The following is a 27,310-nucleotide window of genomic DNA, read 5'->3' on the forward strand; positions in this document are numbered from 1 at the left end:
TTAGGGAAGAGGAAAGTGAGAAGAATGTAATGCTAACAGAATGTAATGGAACAGAATTTCTATGATGAGGAAGAATGACAGTCAGCCCCATCCTTTCTGAGAAAAGCACACAAAAGCACCCTTTGCTGGGGTTGCTGTAGGCTTCAGTGGGTCCTAGGCTAGGTTGATTCAGCTGAAAGAGATTGGGGTACACCTGCCTCCAGAGACCTAGCCAATGAGTATTTAATGAACTAAAATAACAGGGTTTTCAGTTTGTTTGTTTTTTGAGACAGCAGTGTCTCTCTCTGACGCCCAGGCTGAAGTGCAGTGGCACAGTCATGGCTCACTGAAGCCTTGAACTCCTGGGCTCAAGCGATCCTCATGCCTCAGCCTCTAGAGTAACTAGAGCTACAGGTGCAAGCCACCAGGTCCAGCTAATATTTTAGTTTTTTTTTTTTTTGTACAGACAGGATCTTGTTGCCCAGTCTGGTCTTGAACTCCTGGGCTCAAGCATCCTCCTGCCTCAGCCTCCCAAAGTGCGAGGATTACAGGGGTGATCCACTGTGCCCAGACAAAACAACACAGTTCTTATGGAAAGTATTGATGACGTGAAATTGTTGTAACCTTCAAACACTTAATCCTGAGTGCCCAGACAGTGGACATCTGTGATACGTTCACAAGTAACCGATGTTTCCTTCTTAATCAGACACTGTACTTATGACTCCCACTTGGGGAAAATGCCTCCCTTGGGCTTGATTATTATGAGTAACAGCTTTGTGGAAAGCCATTTGTAGTTTTTGAATAAATTCCTCCATCAAAAAGGCTAGCACCTGGCCTCAAGAAATAGAAATGGGACAGAGGAAATGAAAATCCAAGCCTGATAGGCTTGGATCAGGGTATGCTGCTGCAGAGTCCCTGCCAGCGTGCACAGCAGTTCCATTATAACAGAAAAATGCAGGTGGTGCTCCGGGCTATTGAGGCTGAGGGGCAACCCTGGAATAAGGCTGCACATCTCATGGTGAAATCATGAGGGGCTGGAGGGCTCACAGTGTTTGATGCAAGGAGGCAGGGATGTGTGCTTCTGTTAGAAACAGATGCTTAATTGATGCTCTTCTCTGTTTATAAAAACATATTCTTTTTAAATGAGAAAGCAGAAAACGAATGTTGGGTGGACGGAAACAAAGTCTTCAGTGACTGATGCTTGTAAGTGGAGTGGGCTGAGAAACCCTTTTCTAGGGGAGCCCCCACCCTCCCTCTCTGGCTCTTCCCTCCCTCTGGCTGCGAAATAAAACCCAGAGCTCAAGGCCTCAGTTTACTTGGGTATCTGGTTTCAAGGTTTTTTTTTTAGGACTTTAGCAGGTGAAGAGACAGTCTCTGATTTCCACTAAACAACTGCAAACGCATGACTTAGGCTCTCTGCTGTGAGGACTAAGGACAGCCTGGACTTTGGGGAGGTTCATCTGTGGTTCATGGCTTATGCTCTTCCTTCTTTTGGGCACATCTATTACACTCCACAGTCTACCTGTCCCAAAAATGAGGAAGTGGAAAAATGAAATCCGCAGACAATAACTAGAATTCAGTAGTGTGCGTGTTCTCCTATCCTCTGTAACACCCCATGATAACCATCCCGGCCTCAGGAAAGCCCTTCAATATAAGGAGGAAGGAAGAGAGGGAGTGATGGAGGAAGAGGTCAAGGAAGCTGAAGGCAGAGGCGGGAAAGAAAGACATGCTAATGATACCCACGTTGCATGGCTGTTCTGAGGTTTAGAATGAGACAATGTATATGAGGAACTTAGCACATGGCCTGGCCCATTGATATGTGTATATGTGGAAAAACAGTCATGTCTTTGACATCTGTGACTTACCTACCCAGCAAGCAGGATGAGCGTGGGACTCAGAGGGGAGGCAGGCAGTGGCAGCAGTAGCAGCAGCCCAGGAGAGGTTGAGGCAGAGGGGCGAGGGAACGGGGATGGCATTAGGGGACAGGAGAACCGTTGTGTCTGTGGTGGTCACCAGAGTGCACATCTGATATTCACAAATAGAAACTTTGAATCTGGAGGGTTTTCTCTTGTCTCCTTGCTGGCTGGATCATTTAAAGACAGTTTAAGTCGTCGGCCCAAAGTTGCAAGCAAAAGAGAGTAACGATGCCCATGTCCACGAGCACCGCTTCTCAGCTGAGCATTACAAAGGGAAGAAAGAAATTTGGTCTCTCTAAACATCTAGCTCTAGTGAACATCTGGTCTAGTTTTTCCCCAACATGGCCTAATCACATACCAGATAGGAATAACAAACAAAGACTGAAAGACAAAAGTTTACGTTTTCATTCATTGCTAGGGAGGAATTAAAACAACCCCACAACCGATGAAGTCAGAATAGTCGATGAAGACTTTGAATCCCAGAGGTTAACACTTCCTCCTCTCCGTCTGGTAAAACCCTGCAGTGCTGACTGCAGAACAGAACCCAGCTTGATGCTCAGTTTTCTAAATCACGGCACTGACACTTCTCACTAGGAGAAAACAGAACCACCCCAAATGATTGCAAGTCAGACCCTATCTCCATTTAATTTAGGCAGAACTTCTGTCACGGAGACATAGTCAATGAACACTGTAAAATCCTTCAGAATCTGTCAGGATGAAGCGGATACAACAATAAGTAAAACTGATAAATCGGGGCAGTGACAATGAATTGATGGGGTAAACCTAGGCTGTGCTGAAAGCAGGACCCCTCCTGAATAAATTCATGATATCTGGCTCCTCCAGCAGGGTTTCTCCTGGTTCCTCATTTTAATTGTAGATCAGCATATTCTTTCAGACAACTCATTCTAGGAAGGGGGCCTGGCAGGCAGGCCAACCTGTCGGGTTGTTAGCGCCTCATTCTGCAAGGCCAGTGATAAGCGTGTCTTCTTTCTAAACGAGCTGCCCAGAAACAATGACAGCAGGAGAGCCAGGCCCACACAGAAAGCAGCAGATTCCTTGACTGCTAAGCGGGGTTTAAACACTAATAAATTGAAGAGAGATGGAGGAGACACGAGGGAAAACCTCAAGTCGCCAGGAAGGAAATGATTTCAAATATATTCATAGAGGGTGGGGAAACTGACCCAGTTTATTAGGAGATTTAAAAAAATTCCTTTTGTAGTAAAGGAATTATTTTGAATTTTTCTTCCTTTTAAATTTGCCTTTCCAGTAAGAAAATAATAAAGAGAATGAAATGAAACTCTTGAAACTTCAAGTCATTCAGAGCTACAAAGGCAACCTTGCTCACCTAGCAGCCATGACAAAGAAGAAAATAATCTTTTTTTTTTTTTAACCCCAAAATGCTGTTTCTTCTGTTCTAATAGGCAGTTAGCCCTCCTGAAATTTCCCTTAACTAGCTGCACCGGGGAATGAGTGCAGGTTCAGAGCCACCCCTTGCTGAAGGGCAGAAAAGCACTGAGTGCTGTATTTGGAGGCAACCTTGCAGGATACACCTGGCAGTACCAATGTGAATTAAACACAGGGGCACCGTGAGGCCCCATCTGCCCAAAAATCTCAGCCCCGTCCTGAGTGCTGACTTGGGAGTTAAGAAAATTCTTGTTTCTGTGGGGCACAAGTATGTCTGTAGTAGCTCCAAAGCCTAGTTGTATATCAAATCACTTAGGAAACTTACTAAACAATGTAAGTCCTTGGGTCCCGGGAGGTGGAGGCTGCAGTGAGCCAAGATCACAGCATTGCATTCCGGCCTGGGCAACAGAGTGAGACTCTTTCTCAAAAAAAAGAAAAAAAAGTCCTTGGGTCCCACCCCAGGCCCATGGAATTCGAATGTGTGGGTAGGACATGGGAATGTGTAGTTAACTAGCTCGCGGGGGAGGAGGGGAATCTGCTCCAGGTTTGCCCTGGCTCTGGCTTGTGAGAGGCGCCATGCTAGGGAGCATACCCGTGCACTGCCTACCTCTCCTAGCCCACCTGCAACTCCCATTTTGCCTTCACTCCCCTTTCTTAAAAAACAGAGTGGAGGGCATGGTTTCCCCACAAGCCAGCTATTACCCGGCAGGTTCTGGGGGAGTCTTCCTGAGCCCTCTTCCATTTGCACATGATCCTGGATTTGTCAAATGGCAAATTGTCATCTTAGAAATCATCTAGGGGACTGGGAGGCACATTTCCAGCAGTAGGAAAAAAGAAAGGTGAGTATCAACTACCAGTTCAAGGAAGGAAGGCATCAAAAAGCTCGTCCAATCATGGAATCTCCAAGGCCTCTGTAAAGGCCAACAGGGTTAGGCCAGGGAGGATGGACCCAGACAGGGCTTCTCACTCTCACCCCTCCTCCCTTCTCTCCCACTCACGGTGATCTGCTGGCCCCATGGTGACGGGTTGGGCCTGTCCACATGTCTGGCTCATGGAAACGCAGGGATGTGGCTCAGTATTGAACCCCGGTCCCACTCCTCGTGCCTGGAGCAGGCCACCAGACCCTTGACTGAATTAGGATCTCTTCTGTCCAGACTGTATGGCCCAGACTCCAAATCCATGTTCCCTGGAACCTTTGTTCATTCAGTACAAAAAAACAAATTGGGCCATGCAATAAACAGGTCATCAAGCAGAGCCCTGAGGACCCAAAGAGGACTCAGTTGTGGCTTCTCTGTTTAGGGAATTGCCATAGAGTGAAGTAGGAAAGTTTGCAGAGGAAGGGGAGAGGAATGCTGGGCATGGCCCCGGGCAGTCAGCTGGTGAGGAAGAGCTGTTGGGACTGAGGTTAGAAGAGAAGCTGCAGGCATGTGGAAGGGAGAGGAGGTCCCTGCAGGAGGAGCAAGCAGTGTGCAAGCGTGTGGGGCAGGGAGCACAGGTAGTGTGTGCACAGTGTGTAAACAAAACAGTGAGAGATGGGGGAAGGGGAGTGGGAAACACAGCCAGTAGCAATAGTGGAGGTCTCTGGGTAGCAGATGAAAGAGTCTAGCCTAATTCTTTCTTTCTTTTTCTTTTTTTTAATTTTTTATTTTGAGACAGAGTCTCGCTCCCTTGCCCAGGCTGGAGTGCAGTGGTGCGATCTTGGCTCACTGCACCTTCTGCTTCCCAGGTTCAAGCGATTCTCCTGCCTCAGCCTCCCGAGTAGCTGGGATTACAGGCGTGTGCCACCACGCCTGTAATCCCAGTTAATTTTATATTTTTAGTAGAGATAGGGTTTCTCCATGTTGGTCAGGCTGGTCTTGAACTCCCGACCTCAAGTGATCCACCTGCCTCGGCCTCCCAAAGTGCTGGGATTACAGGTGTGAGCCACTGCGCTTGGCTGAGTCTAGCCCAATTCTTGAGGCAACAGGGAGATGTCAACTCCAGGGCTTATCTACGTGGCTGTCTAGACCACACCGCTGGTCCTCGCTGCCCCCTTCCAGCCACTTCCTTCACGGGCCTGTGAGTCCTCTTGCTCAGTCAGCCTGTTCCTGCAACCACCCTGTCCTGCCTCCTGAAAACTAAAGGAAATACTCAAGGGACACTTTCCTTGTTGAGGGAGGTAACAGAGATGGCTAGTTACCGTTTATCATCTGTTTTCTCCTTCTTCCATGAACACACAATTTCATTCTGGGCTCATGGCTGCCCAAAGTACACTTTCCAGACCCTCTTCCAGGTGGCATGTGACAATGTTCTGGCTGATGGGATACAGCAGGAGGATATTGTGGCAGCTTCCTAGAACCTCTTTAACAGACCGCTGGTGCATGCCCTTGGTCTTCATTTTCTGTGTCCTTTCCTCTACCCCTTTAAGCCTGTAACTTAAATTGTGGAACTCAAATTTTGAAAGCTACCATACCAACCATCACCAAAGTCCAAGAGAAATAAGCTTCTAACATGCATGCCACTCTTATTTCATGGCTCACTGCCAAATCGAACACAACTGGTATATTGAATTTGCCTAGAGTCTAGAAATAGAAGATAGGCCATAACTCCCTGGTATGCTTCCCCAATCTTCCCCCATTTACATTAGGTTGGACAAAACATGTATAGTTTTGTATGAAATTTGAATATAATGTTTTGCATCTCTAGCACACACAAAGATGGTGAGCGCAAACGGCTAAATCTGTTGTAAACATGCTGCCACAGAAAAGGGATTTGCAAACATTTTGTGTAGCAGTCACCTAGGGGATGAGATCTAAGAGCTATTTACCCTTCTGACTTTCACAGCCTATCTTCTGCTTCCATGTAGCTTCAGCAGCTCTTGTGGATTTCGGGAATCCCCATTACCCAGGCTGGAGTGCAGTGGTGCAATCACAACTCACTGCAGCCTCAAACTCCTGGGCTCAGGCAATTCTCCTGCCTCAGCCTCCTGAGAAGCTGGAACCACAGGTGTGAACCCCATATCTAGCTAGTTTTTCAATTTTTTTTGTAGAGATGGGGGTCTTGCTATGTTGCCTAGGCTGGCCTTGAACTCCTGGGCTCAAACAATCCTCCTGCCTTGGCCTCCCAAAGCTCTGGGATTACAGGCGTGAGCCACCATGCCTGGATTTATTCCAAATTTCTCAATGCCGTTTGTTTGTTAGCTGGTTAAAACTTTAGGTGCCATGTTATCTTATCATTCTGTGTTTCCTTATTTCTGCCGGACCACCTGTCTCAGCACGCTGGCAGGGGCCCTGGTGGTCTCCGATGGATGAGCTTCCTCTTTTTGAACAGCATTAAGATGTGACGTTCCTGTGGTCCATCCAGGACTTCCACCATGCCAAGTCCCCCCAAACTCCCAGCATAGGACCCACAGTGAAGATTTCCTCTGCCACTCGGCCCTCGCCTGCCCCTTCCCCTTCAGAAAACACCTCAGCCCCGATGAACACTACACATCCTCAATCAGGTCCCACACTTGTTTTCCAGGAGACTTACTCCAAACTGCCATGATTTCTGAGGTTGAATACTGATTGGGCAGATGTAGGCACTGAGCAACTGAAAAAATATGTTATTAGTCTCCATGTGAGTTAGGGGGAAAGGCTGTCACAGCCAATTCTGACTGGATGGTTTAGCTACATTTTGAGTTCTCCTTATGAGCTTAAAATATAATTCTGATTCTAAAGTGGACACTGTGCAGAGCATCTAATTTGACCTTTATAACTCAAACATGGAGGCTTAGAAATACTTATAGGGTATTTAAGTTTGTCCTCATCATCAGGACAAGCAAATAATGCTGTGGTAGAGGAGACAAAGAAGACCTAGGTAAGAAAACGAACTGCCTATTGGTGCCTAAGCTTAGGATATGACCCAGGGCACAAATCTCAGGTTAAATCAAAGCCCTCTAGGATTTTTCCAAAAGTAATGGTTCCCCAGATGGCTGGGCTTCCAATTCGGAAGCTGAGGATGAGAGGCTTCAAAATTTAGCTTTCGAGAGAGCTCTTTCGGAGCTTCCTGTGCCATCCTAGCATTTCTGCCTTAGGTGTTTGGGAAACAGAGCAATACCTTGATGTAGTAGCGGATGAGGATCCTTCGGAGGTCAAACACCTGCAGCATGGTGGCCGCGTTGTTGTCCAGGATGCTGTAGCCCTCCAGGATGTACTGGGTCCGTGTGATTTCCCAGGTGAGCCAGCGGAGGTGAAAGGCAGCGTTGCAGGACAGCAGGTGAGGCAAGTGGCCTGGTTTGCAGCAGCAGCAGCCTCTGTCCTCCTCGTCGCCCTCCATGATGGCTTCTACCTCCCTCTGCTGGCAGTAGGTTCCTGGCCGAGCACAAACATGAAGGAAGTTTGAAGAGAAGGCATGCTAGAATGTTTGCTTCAACGGATTTCCCCATGCCTTCATCAGAGGGGAAGAGGCTGAAGGGGGTCGAGGAATCAGGAAATTTGTTTGTTCTCAAATAAGTCCCCCAAAGAAGTCACAATTCTCATAATCATGAACTGTTTTATTCACTCACATTCAGTCTGAGTCTCTGTAGAAAATATATTTAAACGATTTAAAAATTTTTATGGAGATGTGAGCTAAATGTCAACACAGAAGAACATCATTTCAGTGGGAGGCAGTAGTTGACAAACAGGTTTTGAAAAAGATAGTACATACTAGCTACTTGACTTTAGTCCATTTATTTAACTAGTCCAAGCTTGTTTCCTCATCTGTAAAACAGGCTATTGTAAGGATGAAATAAAATGGCATATGCAAAGTGATTACTCATCACGCAAAAATGGTAGTTGTTCCTATTATTTTTACTAGATTGTGAGCTCTCTAAGGGCAGTGCCTGGCAGGTAGAAATTCAGTAAACACACAAACAAATAAATAAACAAACCGATGAGCTAGTGAATACATTAGTTTACTCACCAAATATTGAGTGCATCCAATGCACTGTGAATACAGCAATGAAACAAATATATAAAATCCCTGTCCTTTTATAGCTTATCAGTTTAGGTTAAAGAAGACAGACACACAAAAAAATAATAAAGCAAAAAAGGTCTGGAATGACAGGGTGGGAATAGCTATTTTAAATAGGGGATCAGAGGAGGCCCCCCTGGGATATCTGAGTAGAGACCTGAAGGAGGTCGGGGGGAACTCAGCACAGATAACTGAGAGAACGGTTTTCCAGGCAGACAGATGACTATGTCCAAGGCCTTGAGGTGAACATACTTATTATATGTTCCTAGAGTAGCACGAAAGTCTATAGTGGAGGGCACAAGTGGGAAAGTAGTAGATGAAGCAGAGAGGTAGCCAGGGGCAGATCCTACTTAGAATGAGTTAGAGGAATGGTTGGATGGCTTTAGCTTAAAAGAAACGTGGTCTGACTTATGTCTTAGGAGGACCACTCTGGCTTGCTGCCCAGAGAAAGGACTGTCGAGGGAACAAGAGTGGGAGCCAGGGCATCAATTGTGAAGCTGTTAGTCAACCCAGATGCAAGAGAATGATGACTTGGTCCTGGGTGGTTGGAGGAAGTGGTGAGAAATGATTAGATTCTGGATACATTTGAAAGCAGTCTGATGAGAACTGTTGATGAATTTAGACATGGGGTATTGAAAAGATGAGAAAACAATGATGCTAAGGTTTCTGTCCTGAGCAGGATGAAGAATGAAATTAATATTTACAGAGGAGAGGAAGATTGCAGGAGGACCAGCCTTTGGGTAGGAGCGAAGGGAAGATCAGGGATTTACTTTTACATATGTTAAGTTTTAAATGCCTAATATATCAAAATGGAGATGTCAGGGAGGCAGCTGGATTAAGGAATCTGGAGCTCAGGGGACAAGCCCTGGCTGGAGATTTATAAAATCTAGGAGAATTATTAGCATGTAGGGGCTATTTCAAATCACCTATATGCTAATAAGAGAGTGTACAGAGAGTATGGAGAAGAGGTCTGAGAAGTAAACTCTGAGCATTCCGACATTTAAAGGTTGGACAGGTGAAGAGATCCCAATAAAGTGATAGAGCAGAAATGGCAAGTGAGTTCGAAAGAAAACCAGGAAGTCCCAAAAGACAAGTGAAAAAAGAGTTTAAAGGAAGAGGGAACATCAGTTACATCAAATGATGCTTACAGGTCAAATTACATGAAGAATTAACTGTTAGATCTGGCAATATGGAGGTGTATGTCGATCTTTGCAAGACAGGTTGTGGTGGAATGGTGGGGGAAGGGTAGTCTCATGAGAGTGAATTCAAGAAATAACGGGAGGGGAAAAAAAGAGACAGTGAATGTAGGCAACAATTTCTAGAAGTTTAAAAAATCTTTTTGACTTTATTATCTTTCTTGGCACCTTATTGCACAGGCTAGGATCTCCTGTATGCTGCTGAGTAGAGGTGGTGAAAGTTGGCATCCTTGATTTTTCCAAAGAAGCATCACTTAGTTTCATTAATTTTCCTCCAATGTTTCTCTATTTTCTAGAGAAACCATAGACATCCAACTCTTATCTTTAAAATTTTCTTCCTTTTACTTGTTTTGGATTTATATTCATCAGTTTTTTCTAGTACGAGGTGAAAACTTATGTCAGGGGTCACTAGCGTTTTTCTGTAAACGGCCAGAGAGTAAATATTTTAAGCATTGTGGGCCACATATGGTCTCTGTTGCAGCTGCGTCTCTTCCTCCTCCTGCTTCTCTTTCTCTTCCCCTTCCCCTCTTCCTTTTAAAAATGTAAAAGCCATTCTAAGCTCATGAACCCTAGTTTGCCAAACCCTGGCTTACATCTCGATTTTAAACCTTTCTTCTTTGCTAATATAAACCTTTACAGCTGGACATTTCTCCCTATGCATTGCTTTAGTTGCATCCCACGCATTTTTTATATGCTGCGTTTTGTTTTCATTCAGTTCAGTTACTTTGTGATTAACTTAGTTATTTCTTGTTTGACTCATGAGTTTAGAAGTGTGTTGCTTGTTTTCCAAATATTTGGGAATTTTTATGATGTAAATTTTTGTAAGTTTTGAGTTTAATTCCAGTGTTACTGGAGAATGAACACTTATTATTTCAGTCTCTTGAAATTTATTGAGAGCTATTTGATGGCTTAGCACATGGCCTATTTCGGTGAATGTTTCAAGTGCTCTTAAAAACATCTGTATTCTGCTGTTGCTACATGAAGTGTTCCGTAAATGTCAATTAGTTTAAAATGGTTGACAGTATCATTCAAATAGTCTAGATACTAATATTTTTGTGTGCATTTTCTATCACTTACTGAAGCTACAGTGTTGATGTGTTCAACTATAATTGTCGATTTTTCTGTTTTTACTTTTAATTCAGTCAGTTTTTGCTTCTTGTAGTTCTGTTATTAGGTGTATGCACATTTAGGACTGTTACGTCTTCTTGATGAATTAACTCTTTGATTATGATGAAATATCCTTCTTTAATGTGGTGATACACCTCATCTTGAAGTCTCATATTAATAAAGCTAACCCAGGTTTCCTATAATTAGTGTTTGTAAGGAATGCAATTTTCTCTGTTTTTATTTTTAAATAGCACAAAACAAAATAGGTGTGAGGGTTCCTAAGACTCTCCAGATCTTTATAGTTAAAACATCTCTTGTAAACAGCATGTAGTTAGGACTCGCTTTTTTATCTAGTCTGATGATCTCCAATTTTTAATTATAGCAATTAATCCATTTACATGTAATGTGGTTATTTTTATGACTGGGTGAAAGTCTACTCTTTTCCTATTTGTTTTTATTTATCCAACTTTTTAAATTTGTATTCTTTCCAGTCATTTTTTTTTTGTTTTTTGTTTTGAGATGGAGTCTCACTCTGTCACCCAGGCTGGAGTGCAATGGTGCAATCTCAGCTCACTGCAACCTCCACTTCCCGGGTTCAAGCCATTCTCCTGCCTCAGCCTCCCGAGTAGCTGGGATTACAGGCGACTGCCACCAGGCCTGGCTAATTTTTCATATTTTTGGTAGAGATGGGGTTTCACCATATTGACCAGGCTGGTCTTGAACTCCTGACCTCGTGATTTGCCTGCCTTGGCCTCCCAAAGTGCTGGGATTACAGGTGTGAGCCACTGAGCCCAGCCCAGTCATTCTTTTTTAATTGAGCAACTTTTGGTATTTTATTTTTTATTCTCAATCAGCTTTTTAGCCGTACCTCTTTTATTTTTGCAGTTTCTCTAAGGGTTATAATGTGTGTGTTTTATCTTATCACAATCTACTATGAATCAATTTCATATGAGTCCTCCAATGATGTAAGACATTACAATGGAATATTTATCCTCTCATGTTATTTGTTTTATTGTTGTCAAACATTTTACTTCAACATGTAATTTAAACTCAATGATACATTCTTATCATTTTTTGCTTAAACAATCAATTCTAAAAGATTTTAAAAAGAAAAAAATCTTTGCTCACATATTTGCCATTTCTCACAGTCTCCATTCTTTTGTGTAGAATCGATTTTTCATCTAATATTGTTTTTTAGCCTGAAGAATGCCTTTTAATGTTTCTTATAGTGCATGTCAGTTGGTGATTATCTTAGCTTTTTTAATCTGAAAATATCTTAATTTTGTCTTTATTCTTGAAGAATATTTTTCCTAGACGTAGAATTATGAGTTGATAGTTTTTGTTTTTGATTTTTCTTTATGCACTTAAAAATATTATTCCATTGTTTTCTGGCTTGCATGATTTCTTTTGATAAGTCAGAGATAATTCACACTGTTGGTTCTCTCTATATAATGCAAATGTGTTCTTAAACTCTCTCATGCTCTCGGTAAGATGACGATTACAAATCTCACATGCGCTTATAATTTTTCTTTACCTTTGATTTTCAGAAATTTGATTATTACACATTTAGGTTTGGTTTTCTTTGTGTTTGTCTTGCTTGGGATGCGTTGAGGGCCTGGGATCTATGAATTGATATTTTTCATCAATTAAAAAAAATCTGGATAATATGTCTTCAGTTGCTTTTCCACCCCTATTTCACACTTCTCCATTTAGGACCTGAATTACACATACGTTAAAATATTGTTTCACAAGACGTTGGGTCTCTGTAAGTTTTCTTTAGTCTTTTCATTATTTGCATCAGATTGGATAGTCTCTGTAGCCTTGAGTTCATTGATCTGTTCTGTTGTTGTTAAGCCCATTTACTGAATTTTTTCATTTCAGACATCGTATTTTTTTCAGTTCTAGAATTTAAAGTTTTTGGTGTACTTTTCCTCTCTATTAATATTCTCCATATGTTCATTCATTATGATCATTTTTCCTTTGAAATCCTAAACATAGTATTACCTGGTAGAAACTTTTTTTCTATTAACTCTAAAATCTTTGAGTGTGCTTGTATTTATAGTTTCATTTTCCTGGTTATGAGTCACTTTTTTCTGCTTCTCTGCATGTCTAGAAACTCTTGTTATATGCTAGATATCATTGATATTACAGTCCTGGCAGTGTGGACTTTTTGTCTTCCTCTTTAAAAGAGCCATGTTCTGTCAGGAAGTTAATGTATTTGCCCATCAGGTTGTCAGCTTGATCCTTTTAAAGCTTGTTTTAAATCTTTGGCTGGGAAGGTCCAGAGTAGTCCTTATTCCAGGGGGATAATATCTCTACTCCTAAAGCCTGGTCTTTTGGGGGTATCAACTAAATTCCCAAGATGTTCAGCAAGGTCTCCTCACTGGCTATTTGGAGCTTCTACATTTCTCAGCACTGCGTAGCCTACATAATCTTTATTTATATCATGTCATTCCAGTTACCATTCTCTGTCAGGCTATGCCTACGCAAGAGCAGGTGAGTATCCATCTAATCATGAAAGGGGATCTCCATGCAGATTTCTGCAGCTCCTCTTTGCAATTCACTCCTGTCTGGTACTCTGACCTACAAAGTCCAGATACTTCAGCAGCCCAGGACTTGGATTCTATCCCCCTAGTTCAATAAGACCACAGTACTTTGTTTGGGCTCCACCTTCCTATACTGTAAACAAGAAAGCACCTCTAGGCAGAAAGTTGAGGCAGTTATGAAGCTCATTTTGTGTATTTCCTTTCTCTCAATGATAAAGGCCCTGCACTGCCTGTTGTCCAATATCTGAAAAGTATTGATTAATGTAATTTTTCAGTTTTATAATTGTTTATGATAGTAAGAATATTTCAGTACTGGTTATTCAGTCATGGCCAAAAGAATGTCTTTGAATCTTTCTACATGTCTTTGGAGACGTAATTAAAACACAAAACATTTCTCTTCACCCACTCCCACCCCTATTCATTATTCACTTTTTCTGGGATCTCATATCATTATTCACAGTATCTGGTAATTAGTAGGCACTAACAAAGTTGTTGATGCAATGATTGAATGGACAAATAAAACAGTTCTTATCCAGATCTCTGTCTGAACAGGCACCAATTGAGGAACTCCATAGCAGTATATTGTATTACCTTACATATAGTGGCAGATAAAGAAAGGCTATGTTTAGACCAAGCCTCTATATAGAACCCAGGAGTGAGATGACCATAATATGCCAGAGATGGAAAACTACAACCTTCAAATCATAATGCACATTCAGAGCTATTAGGATAATAGTCTATGAAACAGGAGTCCAGGTCAGGAAGGGGAAAAGGCAAGCCGGTTGCATACATAAAAAGGGAGACAGTTAAAGGCTGATCCCAAATCTTCAGATTCCATTTGTCTTTCTGCCAGACCTCCTTGCTTTGGCTCTTGGCTGAAAGCATTCTTTTTTTTTTTTTTTTTTTTAAACATTTCAAGGGTCTCTTAACTCATTCTACAATATAAAACTTTTCTTCCCTCTGGTGAAGATGTATAGAAATGCATCCTGGACTATAAACAGTGAGGCATCCAGAAAGTGATGACCACCATAACCTGACTGCTCCGCACACTGGGACCCTTGGACTGCAGACCCTAGGCTCCAGTAGGGGTGGGGTCTCAGCCTGCCACAGTGACACACTAACACGGGCTTGCTGTACATTAATAATATAATTTAGGAAGAAATTCTCTTCCAATGGAGGAAATGACAGTCTTTTGTCTTTCTCTTCCTTTCTTTCTTTCTTTCTTTCTTTCTTTCTTTCTTTCTTTCTTTCTTTCTCTTTCTTTCTTTCTCTCTCTTTCTCTCTCTCTCTTTCTTTCTTCTCTCTCTCTCTTTCTTTTTTTCATTTTTTATTTTTTTGACAGAGTTTCACTCTTGTTGCCCAGGCTGGAGTGCAATGGCGCGATCTTGGCTCACCACAACCTCTGCCTCCCAGGTTCAAGCGATTTTCCTGCCTCAGCCTCTCAAGTAGCTGGGATTACAGGCATGCGCCACCATGCCCGGCTAATTTTGTATTTTTAGTAGAGACGGGGGTTTCTCCATGTTGGTCAGGCTGGTCTCAAACTCCCAATCTCAGGTGATCCGCCCTCCTTGGCCTCCCAAATTGCTGGGATCACAGGCGTGAGCCACCGCGCCCAGCCAACAGTTTTCAGAAATATATCACACAAGGAAAAAGCATAAAGGAGGATTTTCACTTGAAGAAATTAGCAAAACTGGCTAAACAGCAGACCTCAAAAATGTGAGTTTCATTCCAATTTTCCCCTTCCTTATTCTTCTATCCAGTTCTACCATTTATCACACTGAGCTGAAAGCCTGGGCTTTTTTTTACCCCCTTCTCATTAAACTGGGAGGGCTGGTTGCATGAGTATGTGTGTGAGTCTACAGTCTGTGTATGCATGCACATGTGTGTGTCTGTGTATGTGAGAAGATGGCGAATTTGAATTTCTGACCATCTGAGTGAAATAGCACAGTAGACTATGAGGAACATACAGGTATCTCTAAATTGGTGAAAGGGCAGTTGAGGAAACAGTTTGCCATGAAGGATGGCTTAGACTTGACAGATACATCGTAGCTGCCAACAGTTGAAAAGCTTAGTTCAGGTGAGTCTTGGGTAATCTGCTCTTATGAGTGAAAGAGTCACACTCAGGATCATATTAAAAAAGAATATGAAAATAATAAAACCCAGTAATTTTGGGAAAATGCACTAATTGTGTTGTCCAAATGTAAATCAAGGCCCATATTCTCAGGAAGACTCAGAAGGTTCGAAGCATATTCCCTCCAAAGGAAATGCTGAAGGTCAACCCGCCCACACAGTGTGACCTTTCGAAGCCCTGGCAGAGATGAATGTCAAGCTGGCAAGGCTGTCTCTGTCTGGTATTTCCACCAAAACTGACTCTTGGCACCTTTAATTGTGGCTGTGCTTGCATTGTCACAACTTTGTCACACCTACCAATGCCAAGCCCAGCCAGAGTTATTTATTCCCACCTAATTTCAAGAAGGAATAAAATTAACCTAAAAGGTATACGTAGTATGAAAGCAAATGAAGAAATTTAAGTGCAAATGAGAGGTAAGAAAAATATGAACACAGAAACAATGTAAAGGGTCCTAATTGCATTCTAGATACCCAGTACATTTACTAAAAGTGATCCACAGATTTCACTCCGGGCTTTCCAGAAGCCAATGTAAACAGAAAACATAAATGGTTTCTTGTGTCTTTAAGGCAAAAACAAACTAATTCCTTGGAAGGATCATAGCTATTTCTGGCAAAGACACCAGAGAGATAATATCCCCAGGATCCTCATAAAGAGAACATTGTGCAATATGGTGAACAACATCCTTAATAACATTGCACAGTAAGTGGAAGCACAAGGTTTGCCAGGCTGTTTTAATATTTCACGGTGCAGGATGCTAGAATATGGTCAAAGTGCAATAAAGCAAGAGTATTTCTAGAGGTAGTCAAAACAAGTCAGCCTTACATATGGGGCTCTCCAGAGGCCTGGCATCATCCAAGAGTAGATTCTAGAAACTCCTGAGGACTGGGAGAACTGGATACCTTTCAGGAAATCCTTGAGATGTATAATTTCTGCAATGGACTGAATGTTTGTGTCTCACCCAAATTAATGTATTGAAACCCTATCCTCCAAGGTGATGGTATTAGAAGGTGGGACCGGCTGGGCATGGTGGCTCACACCTGTAATCCCAGCACTTTGGGAGGCCCAGGCGGGTGGATCATGAGGTCAAGAGATCGAGATCTTCCTGGCCAACATGGTGAAACTCTACCTCTATTAAAAATATAAATATTAGCCGAGCAAGGTGGCTGGTGCCTGTAGTATCAGCTTCTTGGGAGGCTGAGGCAGGAGAATCGCCTGAATCCAGGAGGTAGAGGTTGCAATGAGCCGAGATCATGCCACTGCCCTCCAGCCTGGTGACAGAGCGAGAATCTGTCCCAAAAACAAACAAACAAACAAACAAACAAACAAACAAAGAAGTTGGGGCCTTTGGGAGGTGATTGGGTTATGAGGGTGCGGCCCTCATGAATGAGAGTAGCGCCCTCAGGAGAATAGACATGAGAGAGCTTGCTCTCTCTCTGTTATGTGAGGACACTGCAGAAAGATGTCTGTCTGCAGACCAGGAAATGGGCCCTCACCAGACACTAGATCTGCTGGCACCCAATTTTGGATTTCCCAGACTCCAGAACTGTGAGAAATAAATGTTTGTTGTCTAAGCCGCCCAGTTGATGGTATAGTTGATGCAGCAGTCTGAACTAAGACAATTTCTCTTCATCTACTTTTGACAATTCTTATGTATCGAGTGGCAGTGAATTTTAACATATTCTCTCTGAGAGGCACAGGATTGTAGCTAATTTGTGTGGCTGGTAGACACACCTGCCAAGATGGAGGCAGGGTTGGCATTCTCTTGGGACAGTTGGAAACCGAAGAATTGTTGCCTGAACAGAAGGTCCAGCAACCAAAAATCAAACCAAAATATTCTCTTCTCTTACATCCCAAAAGGCCTCATGAGAGGTACCTTCCTGGCTGGGAGGCCTGGGCCAGAGGACAGGATCCATGAAGAGTGTGAGAGTGGAAGGGAAAGCTAGAGTTAGATCAAACGGGAGACATTTGAACCTAATTCTGTAGGTAACAGGCAGGCAAAAGAGATTTTCAAGTCCCAAGGAAACATGAGGAAAGCTGTACTTAAGAAAATTCCCCTGAAGCCTCTGGGATTAAGGGGAACAGACCAGCGATGGGGAAACCAGCCACCCACAGTCTCATTTCAGGGACAAAGTGATAGGGACCAGAACTAAGGTGCAGGCTGTTTACCAAGAGATAAGAGGAAACATGGAGATAATGGGACTTCAAAGGGACGTTAAACATGGTCCCCTGAAACAGAAAAGCTGCTTTGAAAGAAAAGGTTGGGATGATTTATAACCTTCCAGTGAGAACATTGCGATTAAAGCCGAAATGCACAACACACTTTCAAGATGGGGCTTCTTGGTCCTTCAATTTCTCTTCTTAACTGATACGAATACTTTGAGAAACAAATTGCAGTGTTTGTTCCCAATAATCAAATTGGATTCTACAAAAAGGAATCTAACTGGATTCATAAAAAAATCCAACATTTCATCAACATGATTACATTTAAAACATTGTAAATGTTTAAAAATATGCTGAGTATGTATTTCAGCTGAGTTTTAAAAGGATCATTGCCTTCATTAGCCATTGCAGCATGCCAGGCACTGAGCTGGCGTTCTGCATATACATAGCAGTGAGGTGACCAAGGCGGATGTTAGAGAAGGGACGAAGCTCAAACCACCCACACATAAAGCACAATCACACTCTGACTCACAAAGTGGACATTCTTAGACATAGATAGAGCTTAGCCTGTGCTTTTCAAACTGCAGATGGGACTTATAGGCACAAACGTTGGGATATATATGTTAGATTATTAGAAAATGTATTTCCTTCTGTGGTCACATAAGGTTATTCCTGAATTGATCAGGGCTACAAAAAGGAGATCATCCGATGTGGTCATTGCTGAGCTCTGAGCAGTTTACTTCCACAGCCCAGAGTGCGCATTACAGGCTGGGAACACAAGACGTGTGAGACAGGGCTCAGCCCCAGCAAGCTTCCTTGGTAGCCCCTTCTAATATCCTCCTGCATGTATAGTGGTAGAGATATTAACAGGAGGAGAGCCCCCATAACATTTTTCTTAAAGCTAGAATTCTAAATTTGTATTGCCTCTTGCCAACTGGTTACATCAAGGGCTGCTTTGTGACCAAATGAAATAATGTCAAAAAAAGACTTTCAAAAGTTTTTGAATGATTGTCATTTTTAAGAAGGTCACAGTGGGATTCCCACCACCCTCCCTCCCTGCCCCACAAACTTCTCCTGCAGCTTCCATGTCATGGCGGGGAGGAACTTTCTCAGCCCCTCTTCTATGCACACTCATTTTCCAGGGACAGAATCCTAGAACATAAGCTTGAAGGAACATTCAGGTCATCTATTCCCAGCCACCTGCTCTTAGAGGACATCTCTGTATTTGTTAGACCTCACTATATTTAATTTGTGGAAAGAAAGAATTGTAAGAATTTTATATTTCAGGCTGGGCATGGTGGCTCCTGCCTGTAATCCCAGCACTTTGGGAGGCCAAGGTGGGTGCATAACCTGAGGTCAGGAGTTCAAGACCAGCCTGGCCAACATGGTGAAACCCCATCTCTACTAAAAATACAAAAATTAGCCAGGTGTGGTGGTACACACCTGTAGTCCCAGCTACTGGGGAGGCTGAGGCAGGAGAATCGCTTGAGCCCAGGAGGCAGAGGTTGCAGAGAGCCGAGATCGCAAGACTGCACTCCAGCCTGGGCAACAGAGCAAGACTCCATATAAAAAAAAATTTATATTCCAAGGAGCCTCGTTTTTCTTTAAGATTGCACAATAGAAATAAAATTCATGTAGAGATTTTCTAGGTCTTAAAAGATTTATTTTTCTATCTATTGGATTATAGTTGCAAACTTAAAATTTCTTATTCCAGTTTTAAATACTAGAATTTCTAAGAAATGAGCCCCTAGAGAGAGGTAAAAATGATTTTATTTACTCAACAAAGGAAATCAAGGGACAATCCTTCTCTCGACTGCTGTTTAATTCTGATTCTGATGAATAGGGCTTTCCCTGCCACAGCAAAGACACCTTCCGGAGGTTTCAGCTTCCCTGAAACCACCAGGGCCAGACACAGAAAGACTGAGTCTCTCTCTTTGGGAGACACTCTCCACTGTAGGAGCCACGACTACTACCATCATTACCATCACTAAGAAGCTGTCCTGGACACTTCCTATTCCCTAAGTGTCACACACCCACTTGGTAATCAATCCAGTTTAGATTAATCCAACCTTAAAGACAGGGAAACAGGGTGCTAATAGTATAGTTACATGACTAAGGCCACAGAGAAGAACCAAAGCAATGAGTAGGATCGGCTTGTTGAACCACTGAATGGGTTCAGTTCTTTACTACCTTAGTGGCAACTTCTCCCCTATTTCCAGTTTCCAGTCCTTCAGCAACACTGGACCTGTGTGTCTTTTTTACTTTATTTTATGTTTTGTAGAGACAGGGTCTGCCTCTGTCACCCAAGTTGGAGTGCACAGGTGCAATCATAGCTCACTGTAACCTCAAACTCCTGGGTTAAAGTCATTCTCCCACCTCAGCCTCTGGAATAGCTGGGACCTCAGTCAGGCACAACCACACCTACCTAACTGATTTTCGTTCTTTCTTTTTTTTTTTTTTTTAGAGATGGAGTTTCACTATGTTGCCCAGGCTGGTCTCGAACACCTGGCCTCATATAATCCTCCCTGGATTACAGACATGCACCACCATGCCTGGCCTTGTGTGTCTTTTAAATATGATACTGGGAACCCAGAAGTGTATTGGCCCAGTATGCAATAGAGAAAAAAGACAAAAGTAGGTTCGAGTAATTTATAACTTGTTTAATTTTGTGAGCCTAGCACAGATTTTATATTGTAACAATTTTACATCCCAAGGAGCCTCATATTCTTTAAGATCTGCCCATAGGAATAAAATTTGTTTTGTGACCTGTCTGGCAAGCTAGATTTTTAATGTGTTATAATACCTTTAAGTGAAGCAGCACTGGTTTTTCACAGAATTTTTATTTCACAACACTATGTATTTATGTGACACTTATCAATTTAAAAAGGAATGCTTCAGAGTATCTCATTTGATGTACACATCAACCTGGTTATGCAGATGTAATTTCCAGGGCACTGATTCTCAAAAGAGACTAGTCTTGTGGAAGGGTCTGGTCTTTTGAATTTAAAATCAGTATTCTTCTTTTATCACACACTGTCTAATGAGGCTTGACAAATTACAAGCCAAAGTTTCCTGAATTTATTTATTTTCAACCTGCTCATGGGAGAAAATGAAATTAACCAAATCACTAAGTACACACTGTAACTCACACTGGGCAGTTTAGAAGCATAAGAATAAGAAATGTTTAAATAGATGATAGTTATCGCTGTGAGTGATATGATTTCCCCCTACTCCTGCCCCGTTTAAAGATGTGAAAACTAATGCACTCAACTCTACTCAGAAGAATCCTTAGAATAAATATTCTAATTAAAGAATATTTAATTCAAAGTTGTATTATCTTCTTTTTCACCCATGAATTTATGTTTGAGTGCTGAATGTTAAGATATGCAGACTCTGTTCACGTTCAGCAAGAAGCCCTCTTTCTTCCCAGACTTGCTATCTAGACAAACCTGGCTTCGTCTCTCCTATTAACAGGTCACACAATATGCAATGAAGAAAAATACGTGGTCAGGGATTCTGAATGAAGAACTCATTATTATATGGGTAAGTTTGGAACCAAGGGATTTGACAGATTACTCAATTTATACAGACCTAAGAACTAAGCATTTGCTAATGACCTGAATGTTGTCATAGAGCAGAGAAAATTCTAGATAACTCCAAGATTAGTGGGAAAGCTATTGCTCCGCATGGATTAGCCAGCTAAGATAAAGGTTTGGGTTGGATTTGCTTTAGATAAGATTCAGTTACACAGATATTTTTAAACGTCCCCACAGGCCAGTGATTATGGGGTGTTAGCCAAACTATGAGATGGCTGATAACATTTCACACAGACAGAAACATAAATCCTATTTTTTTGATATTTTCCAGACCTGGTGGTAATGTGTAGCTACATCCTGATAACTGTGCCTTTTGCTTTCAATGTTCATTCTATAAGAGCCATCTAGGTTTCATGACTTTAATTAAGTCTTGCAGAATGAACATTGAAAGCAAAATTGCTAAGACAGCCAATAATTCAAACAGTTGAGCTGCTAGAAGTGACCTACAAAGGTGCTACCATAATAGCCTTTAAGAATGAATTCTGGTAAAACCAACTGTTATTTGTTTAATTTCAACAACCAAAAATACTTTCTGAAAATGTTTAATCATTTTTTTCTTTCATATTCTCTCCTTACTTAACCCACCTTCCTCCCTCTGTTCCTTCCCTCTCAAGCAGGGAGTCTACGTATAGGCCATGGACCTTGGGGTCAGTCACATCTAGGTGTTCATGCACACTGGTGACTGTGTGGCCATGGGCACCTTACTTAAATTCATTCACTCAGATTTCTCATGTCGACAGTTGGGTAATAGCACCTACTTACTTTATAGAGCTGTTATAAGGAATATTTTGATAATATAAGTAAAGAAACGAATATGGTACCTGGCATGTAATTGGTGTTCAAGAAACTTGCAACTGTGTACCTTCTAATCCAACCAATATTTACTGGGCATCCTACCATGAGCCAGTCAATGCACTGGGGAGAGTTACATGAATAAGCCATGAAGCCCCAGCCTTTGAAAGACTCACAGTCTAACACAGTCTGACTTAGTTAATTTTTCACAGTCTGCAGTAATAAAAAAACCTCAATGCATAAACTTTGTAAGGCTATTGAAAACAAACTGGCTTTGTTTTCCAATTATTATTTATTATGTTGTTATCAAGAAAACATGTATTGATTGCCAACCATGTGGTCACATACCTGACACTAAGGATAAGGCCTTGACCTCAGAGATTCATGATCAACACAAACACTCAAACACAAATATAACTTCCATCGCAATCTTATTTTAAATAAAATAACAAAGTAATCTATTATTTTTTGTTTGAACTATTAGATGAGCAAAAACTGTAAATATTTGATTGATGGAAATGTAGAAAATGTATACAAATGCTGTATCACTTATCACAAGGAAATACTGAGAAATGAGTAAGTTGAGGAACTGTAGTTACACAAATAATTAAAAAGGCAAATGCCCATATAACACCATGCATTTATGGTATCATCGTTTTCTCCTGCTTTCCAAAAACTTTTCTTATTAGATGACTCTTTTCTATTTCCTAAGACCTACCTCCTCTAAGACGATTTCTGGAAAACAGATCTCACCATGAGAAAAATGTAGCAGCCTTCCACTAATGAGGATTGTGCACACATACCTCTATGCCTAGATCAACTTCGTTTCAGTCGCCTCAAAGCTTTCCACGCAGGTGACCCAGCTTTAGATTACAGGATCGTCTTCATCCTCCCATGAGAGAATGCTGCTTTACTGCATGCAGTTCACGTCATTTGCTATGAGAAGCCCAGTATTCCCTGCAGTCTAATTTCCTTGCCTCTCTATAAATCACATTTTCTGATCCCAACTTAACTGTCCCACCCATCCAAATCTCAAAATCCTTTCACACATGTCTCTCACCACTTGGTCAGCACTGGAAGACATCCTCATGTTTCTCAATGATGCTCTCAGACCATTCTCGCACCCTAACCCCACGCTCCATCTCGTTGCCATCTCCTATGGCCTCTCTGGTCATTCCCACTTCTTCCGTAAAGATTGTGGCTCTGGCTCAGTCACTCTCTCTACCACGCCTCCTGCCATCACTCCTGGGGATGTCAATATACATAGAGATGCTCTTTCCAACATCCTGGTGCCCAGTCCAATCTCTACCCCTGCCATGATCTCTACGCCTGGCACGCTCTCATCTTCCACTCAACCTCAGCCAGTCATTCCCAGAGTGATAACCCTAGACTTTGATTATCAAAAAGTTGCTTTCCCTCTAAAGGTATCAGTTTGAAACGTCCCATTTTCCAGTAACCATTTCATTTTTCCAGCTCATTTCCTCTAATCTTTCAACTTCAACAATCTTTGCACCCTTCCCAGATCCACGATCATTGGTCCTGTTTCTTACCTCTTTCACACCCTCACTTCCCTTCACCCTTGGCTTATACTCCATGGCCAAGTATTATAATCATTTTCACAACCTTACATATTAAATACATTCTCAGCTTCTTGACACACTTGGTTCAACCCAGTCTTGGTTAACTCTAACTCTGCCCTTCCATGCCTACATCCACAATGTTGAATGTGGCTTAGAGAAAACTACACAGTAATTAATCTTTACAGATCTCTCTTTAAAATAATGATCACTCACCTCAAGTGAGTGTTTCATGCTGCCCAGCATTCATACTACTGGTTGAGCATCCCAAATTCAAAAATCCAAAATCTTAAATGCTCCAAAATCCAAAACCTTTTGAGCACTGACATGATGCCACAAGTGAAAAATTCCACACCTGACCTCTTGTGATGGGTCACAGTCAAAACGCGGGTGCACAGCCTACAGTTTCTTCAGTGTCCCCAAGGAGAAAAAGACCCTCTTGGCCATTTATAAAAGTCACCCAGCAGAAGGCCTCCTCATCCCTAGAGGACCCACTTCTTGGTCTCTCAACTGCTTCTGATGTTTCTTTGCACCTAAATAAATAAAATGCAGTGTACGATAACCTTTTAATAAAACCCAGCACCCTGGGTGGAGACTGGGAGCCTGCAGCTGTCTGCTGCTGCTCTTGCCTAACAGCAGATCCAGGTATTCTGGTGATGTCACTGAACTGCACAGTTACCCTGAACACAGTATTTATTCACTGTATTAATGGTGTGTCACAATTTTTACTGTTAAGTCCTTATATGTGAATAATTATAAGAAAATAAATGGTTATCAGTAGCACATAAATTCAGAGTCAGGAATGATAGTGATTCCAAACAACCACAGATTGCCCACATGGGTGGCTGAGATAATGACACCTCTGCTGTCTGATGCTTCATTGTATACAAGTTTTGTTTCCTGCACAGAATTATTAAAAATATTGCATAAAATTGCCTTCATGCTATGTATATAGGGTTTATAAAAAACATAAATGCATTTTGTGTTTAGACTTGGGTCCCATCCCCAAGACATTTCATTATGTATAGGCAAATATTCCAAATCAAAAAAATTCAAAATCCAGAACACTTCTGGTCCCAAGTATTTCAAATAAAGAATATTCAACTCGTATATTTCCCTACTCCCTTCATTCTTCCATTCCCATTCCATCTCTGTAACACTCGCCCCTACCTGCATCTGTGCCATATGTTCTCTCTTCTCTCCCACTTCTGTGGATGAATAACTATGGGTTTCAACCTCCTAGTCTTATCCCATCCCTTTGGATTCCCTCACCTGCCATTGTTGCAAGCCCTCCTCTTTCCTTTGCCTGAAATTCCTCCGTTTTGCTTCTTCTCTGCAGTGGTCCTTCTGAAGCCCAATCCTATCCCCAGCCGATAGACTAATACTAAGGCGAACTGGCCTTTCTTGTTCAAGCAGGGATCCAATAGTTGCTCAACTTCTGTGACACCAGCCATGACCTCCAGTCATGGTATATCACCCAGCCTGGGAGCTATATCAATTATATCCAATCTCCTCCCTTGGAGGGAATTATCTTCACACAGCAACAGGGAGAAATTCAACTTTCCCCTAAATATGTCCTGTGGTGGAATTCTTTTTTATCTTGTGAACTGATGGACCGTCAAAGCTGGGAAGAAATTTAGAAATCACATTGAGGCTCTAAGGAAGAAATCAAGGTTCTGACAGGCCAAGTCCTTGGTGATGCTCTGTATATCCTGACAGAAAGTGGGGAGTTTTCCTAACTAAAAAAATGATATGGAGTTTCAAGGGGCTATGCAAGTGTCAAAATGAATTACACCCCAGTTATTTCATGTTTATTGAACTAAATAAACACTATGATACAAATTCCAAACAAACACCTGAAAGGAGGAATGAAAGAAGAAGGTGAAATGGTGAGGAGGAAACGGCAGTCCTGGTTAAGAGACAGCCATGCAGGTTTGACTAGCTCTACCTCTAACTTGCTGTAAGCCTCGGGATAGCTTATTCATTTCTCTGGGTTTGCTTTTCCCATTAGTTAGGTGGGAGGAAGGGATGAGACTACCCTTTCGGAGGGTACTTGTCGCCATCACACTCTCTGCATTCTCTCCTTAGCCCAGAGTTCACATGCATCTCACAAGAAACTCCCTCCAATGCCTTCTGCTTTCTATTCCTATTCTTGATCCTTCACCTCTTCAGACAGTATTTTCAAGTTGCCTGGCTCCTGCTGTTGGCAGCATGGTGATTCCTCATTCATTTTTCTCCTCTTCTCATAGAAATAAACTAACCCATCAGCCTAGGTCACTTGACTGACTAAGAAGAGCAGAAATGGATAATCAACTCTCACTTTCCCATCTTTCTGTATCCACTTACACAAATGAGGGTTAAATGGGATTTACAATCCAACAGATTCCATTTCTTTTGAAAACCCTTGAACTTGGTGGCCCCCATTGGCCTTCTAACATGCATTATCTATTAATTTGGCTTAGATTTAAAGCCAATGATTAATCTGTCCACTCTTGATGTTTTCCTGACAGGCTCCCTGTTTAGGTAGATGCAAGTAATACTCATGAACTCAAGAACAGTGGGGGCACCACAATCCTGTTTTCTTACATTAACAAGAAAATAATGTATTTCTATTCTGGAATATATGAGCCAAAAGAATAGAATAGAAAAATGGGGCTTCCTCATTTGTATTCTTCCTTTTTTTTTTTTTTTTTTGAGACGGAGTTTCACTCTTGTTGCCCAGGCTGGAGTGCAATGGCGTGATCTCGGCTCACTGCAACCTCCACTTCTCGGATTCAAGCGATTCTCCTGCCTCAGCCTTCCGAGTAGCTGGGATTACAGGCGTAAGCCACCACACCCGTCCTATTTGTATTCTTGATATAGAATTTGTATCAATCATTCATTATGGTACCAGACAACAGAAATAGGATGTGCCACAGACCTTGATCATTCCTTTGGCTACCCAAGATCTACGCCCCTATTCTAGGTTTGGGCAATTTTGTACTGCACCAGAACTACCCCAGTTATTTTTTGTTCACCAAAGCCTTTTACTTTTTCTCCTGGGTACTCAGCTAAATAGCATTTCCTAGCCTCTTTTGTAGTCATGTCAATTGTGGACAGCAGAATGTACAAGGAAATGATATATCCCAGGTTTAGGCCAAGCTCATAACAATCTTCCATGCAATCTTCCACTTTCTGCCAGCTTGGTATTGAAGTCCAAGGTGGCCTTGAAAGCAATGTGCTAGGGAATAGGTGGAGCTTCTATTTGCCTGAATCCTTGGTAGCGCAGAATGAAACCATCCCCTTCCCCTACTACCTCCACTCACTGACTGGACTCTATATGAATGTATAACAGATATCTGTTGCATCAGCCACTGAAATCTGGGGCCTAATAGTTACAGCAGCTAGCATTACTTCAATTAATCTACCCATTTTGTGACTCTCAGGGATAGGCAGTCACCACCTCCCATTATAGAAACTGGAGAGTCAGACACTTTCTTTCCCAGGCTTTCTTCCACCTAGAGCACACATGTGAAATCTTGGCTTTGTGAATCTGTTAAACCCACATCAGACATTGACTAATGAGCTGGAGACACAAAGAAGCAGGGTCATGTGGAATGCAGTCTGGAAGGGAGGTGTTCATCCAGTTTCTGGGAGCAGCTGTGGCGGCAGTAGCAGTGTCCAGTATCCAGGCTCATGGTATCAATGACATGATGCCAGTGTCTGGATTCACCAGCCAAGATGTGACTCCTTCACAGCTGTGGTGTGATTTTAGACTTGGCCCTTGTCCAATCGCTGCAAAGCCTCCTTTGCTAGCCTTCTCAGAAGTCTGTGCCCTTTGCAACATCTTCCAACCAATCCTTCTTCTACTTAAGTTAGCTAGATTTGATTTTTGTAGCTCACAACCAGGAACTCTTATTGACACAAATGCATCCCTTTCAGGGAGAGGAAGA

At 42.1% G+C, this 27,310-nt stretch overlaps 1 protein-coding gene across 3 annotated transcripts in view; it reads right to left on the reverse strand.

Moving 5' to 3' along the window:
- PCNX2 (pecanex 2) overlaps positions 1–27,310 on the reverse strand; it is a 352,029-nt gene that overhangs the window by 41,934 nt on the left and 282,785 nt on the right. For all 3 annotated transcript variants that reach the window (XM_063614016.1, XM_055234937.2, XM_063614015.1), the window contains exon 26: positions 7,377–7,630. In XM_063614016.1, coding sequence (XP_063470086.1) covers positions 7,377–7,630 — 254 coding nt within the window. The remainder of the gene's footprint in view (positions 1–7,376; positions 7,631–27,310) is intronic.

This window comes from Symphalangus syndactylus, chromosome 19 (assembly GCF_028878055.3).
Source record: "Symphalangus syndactylus isolate Jambi chromosome 19, NHGRI_mSymSyn1-v2.1_pri, whole genome shotgun sequence".
NCBI lineage: Eukaryota > Metazoa > Chordata > Mammalia > Primates > Hylobatidae > Symphalangus > Symphalangus syndactylus.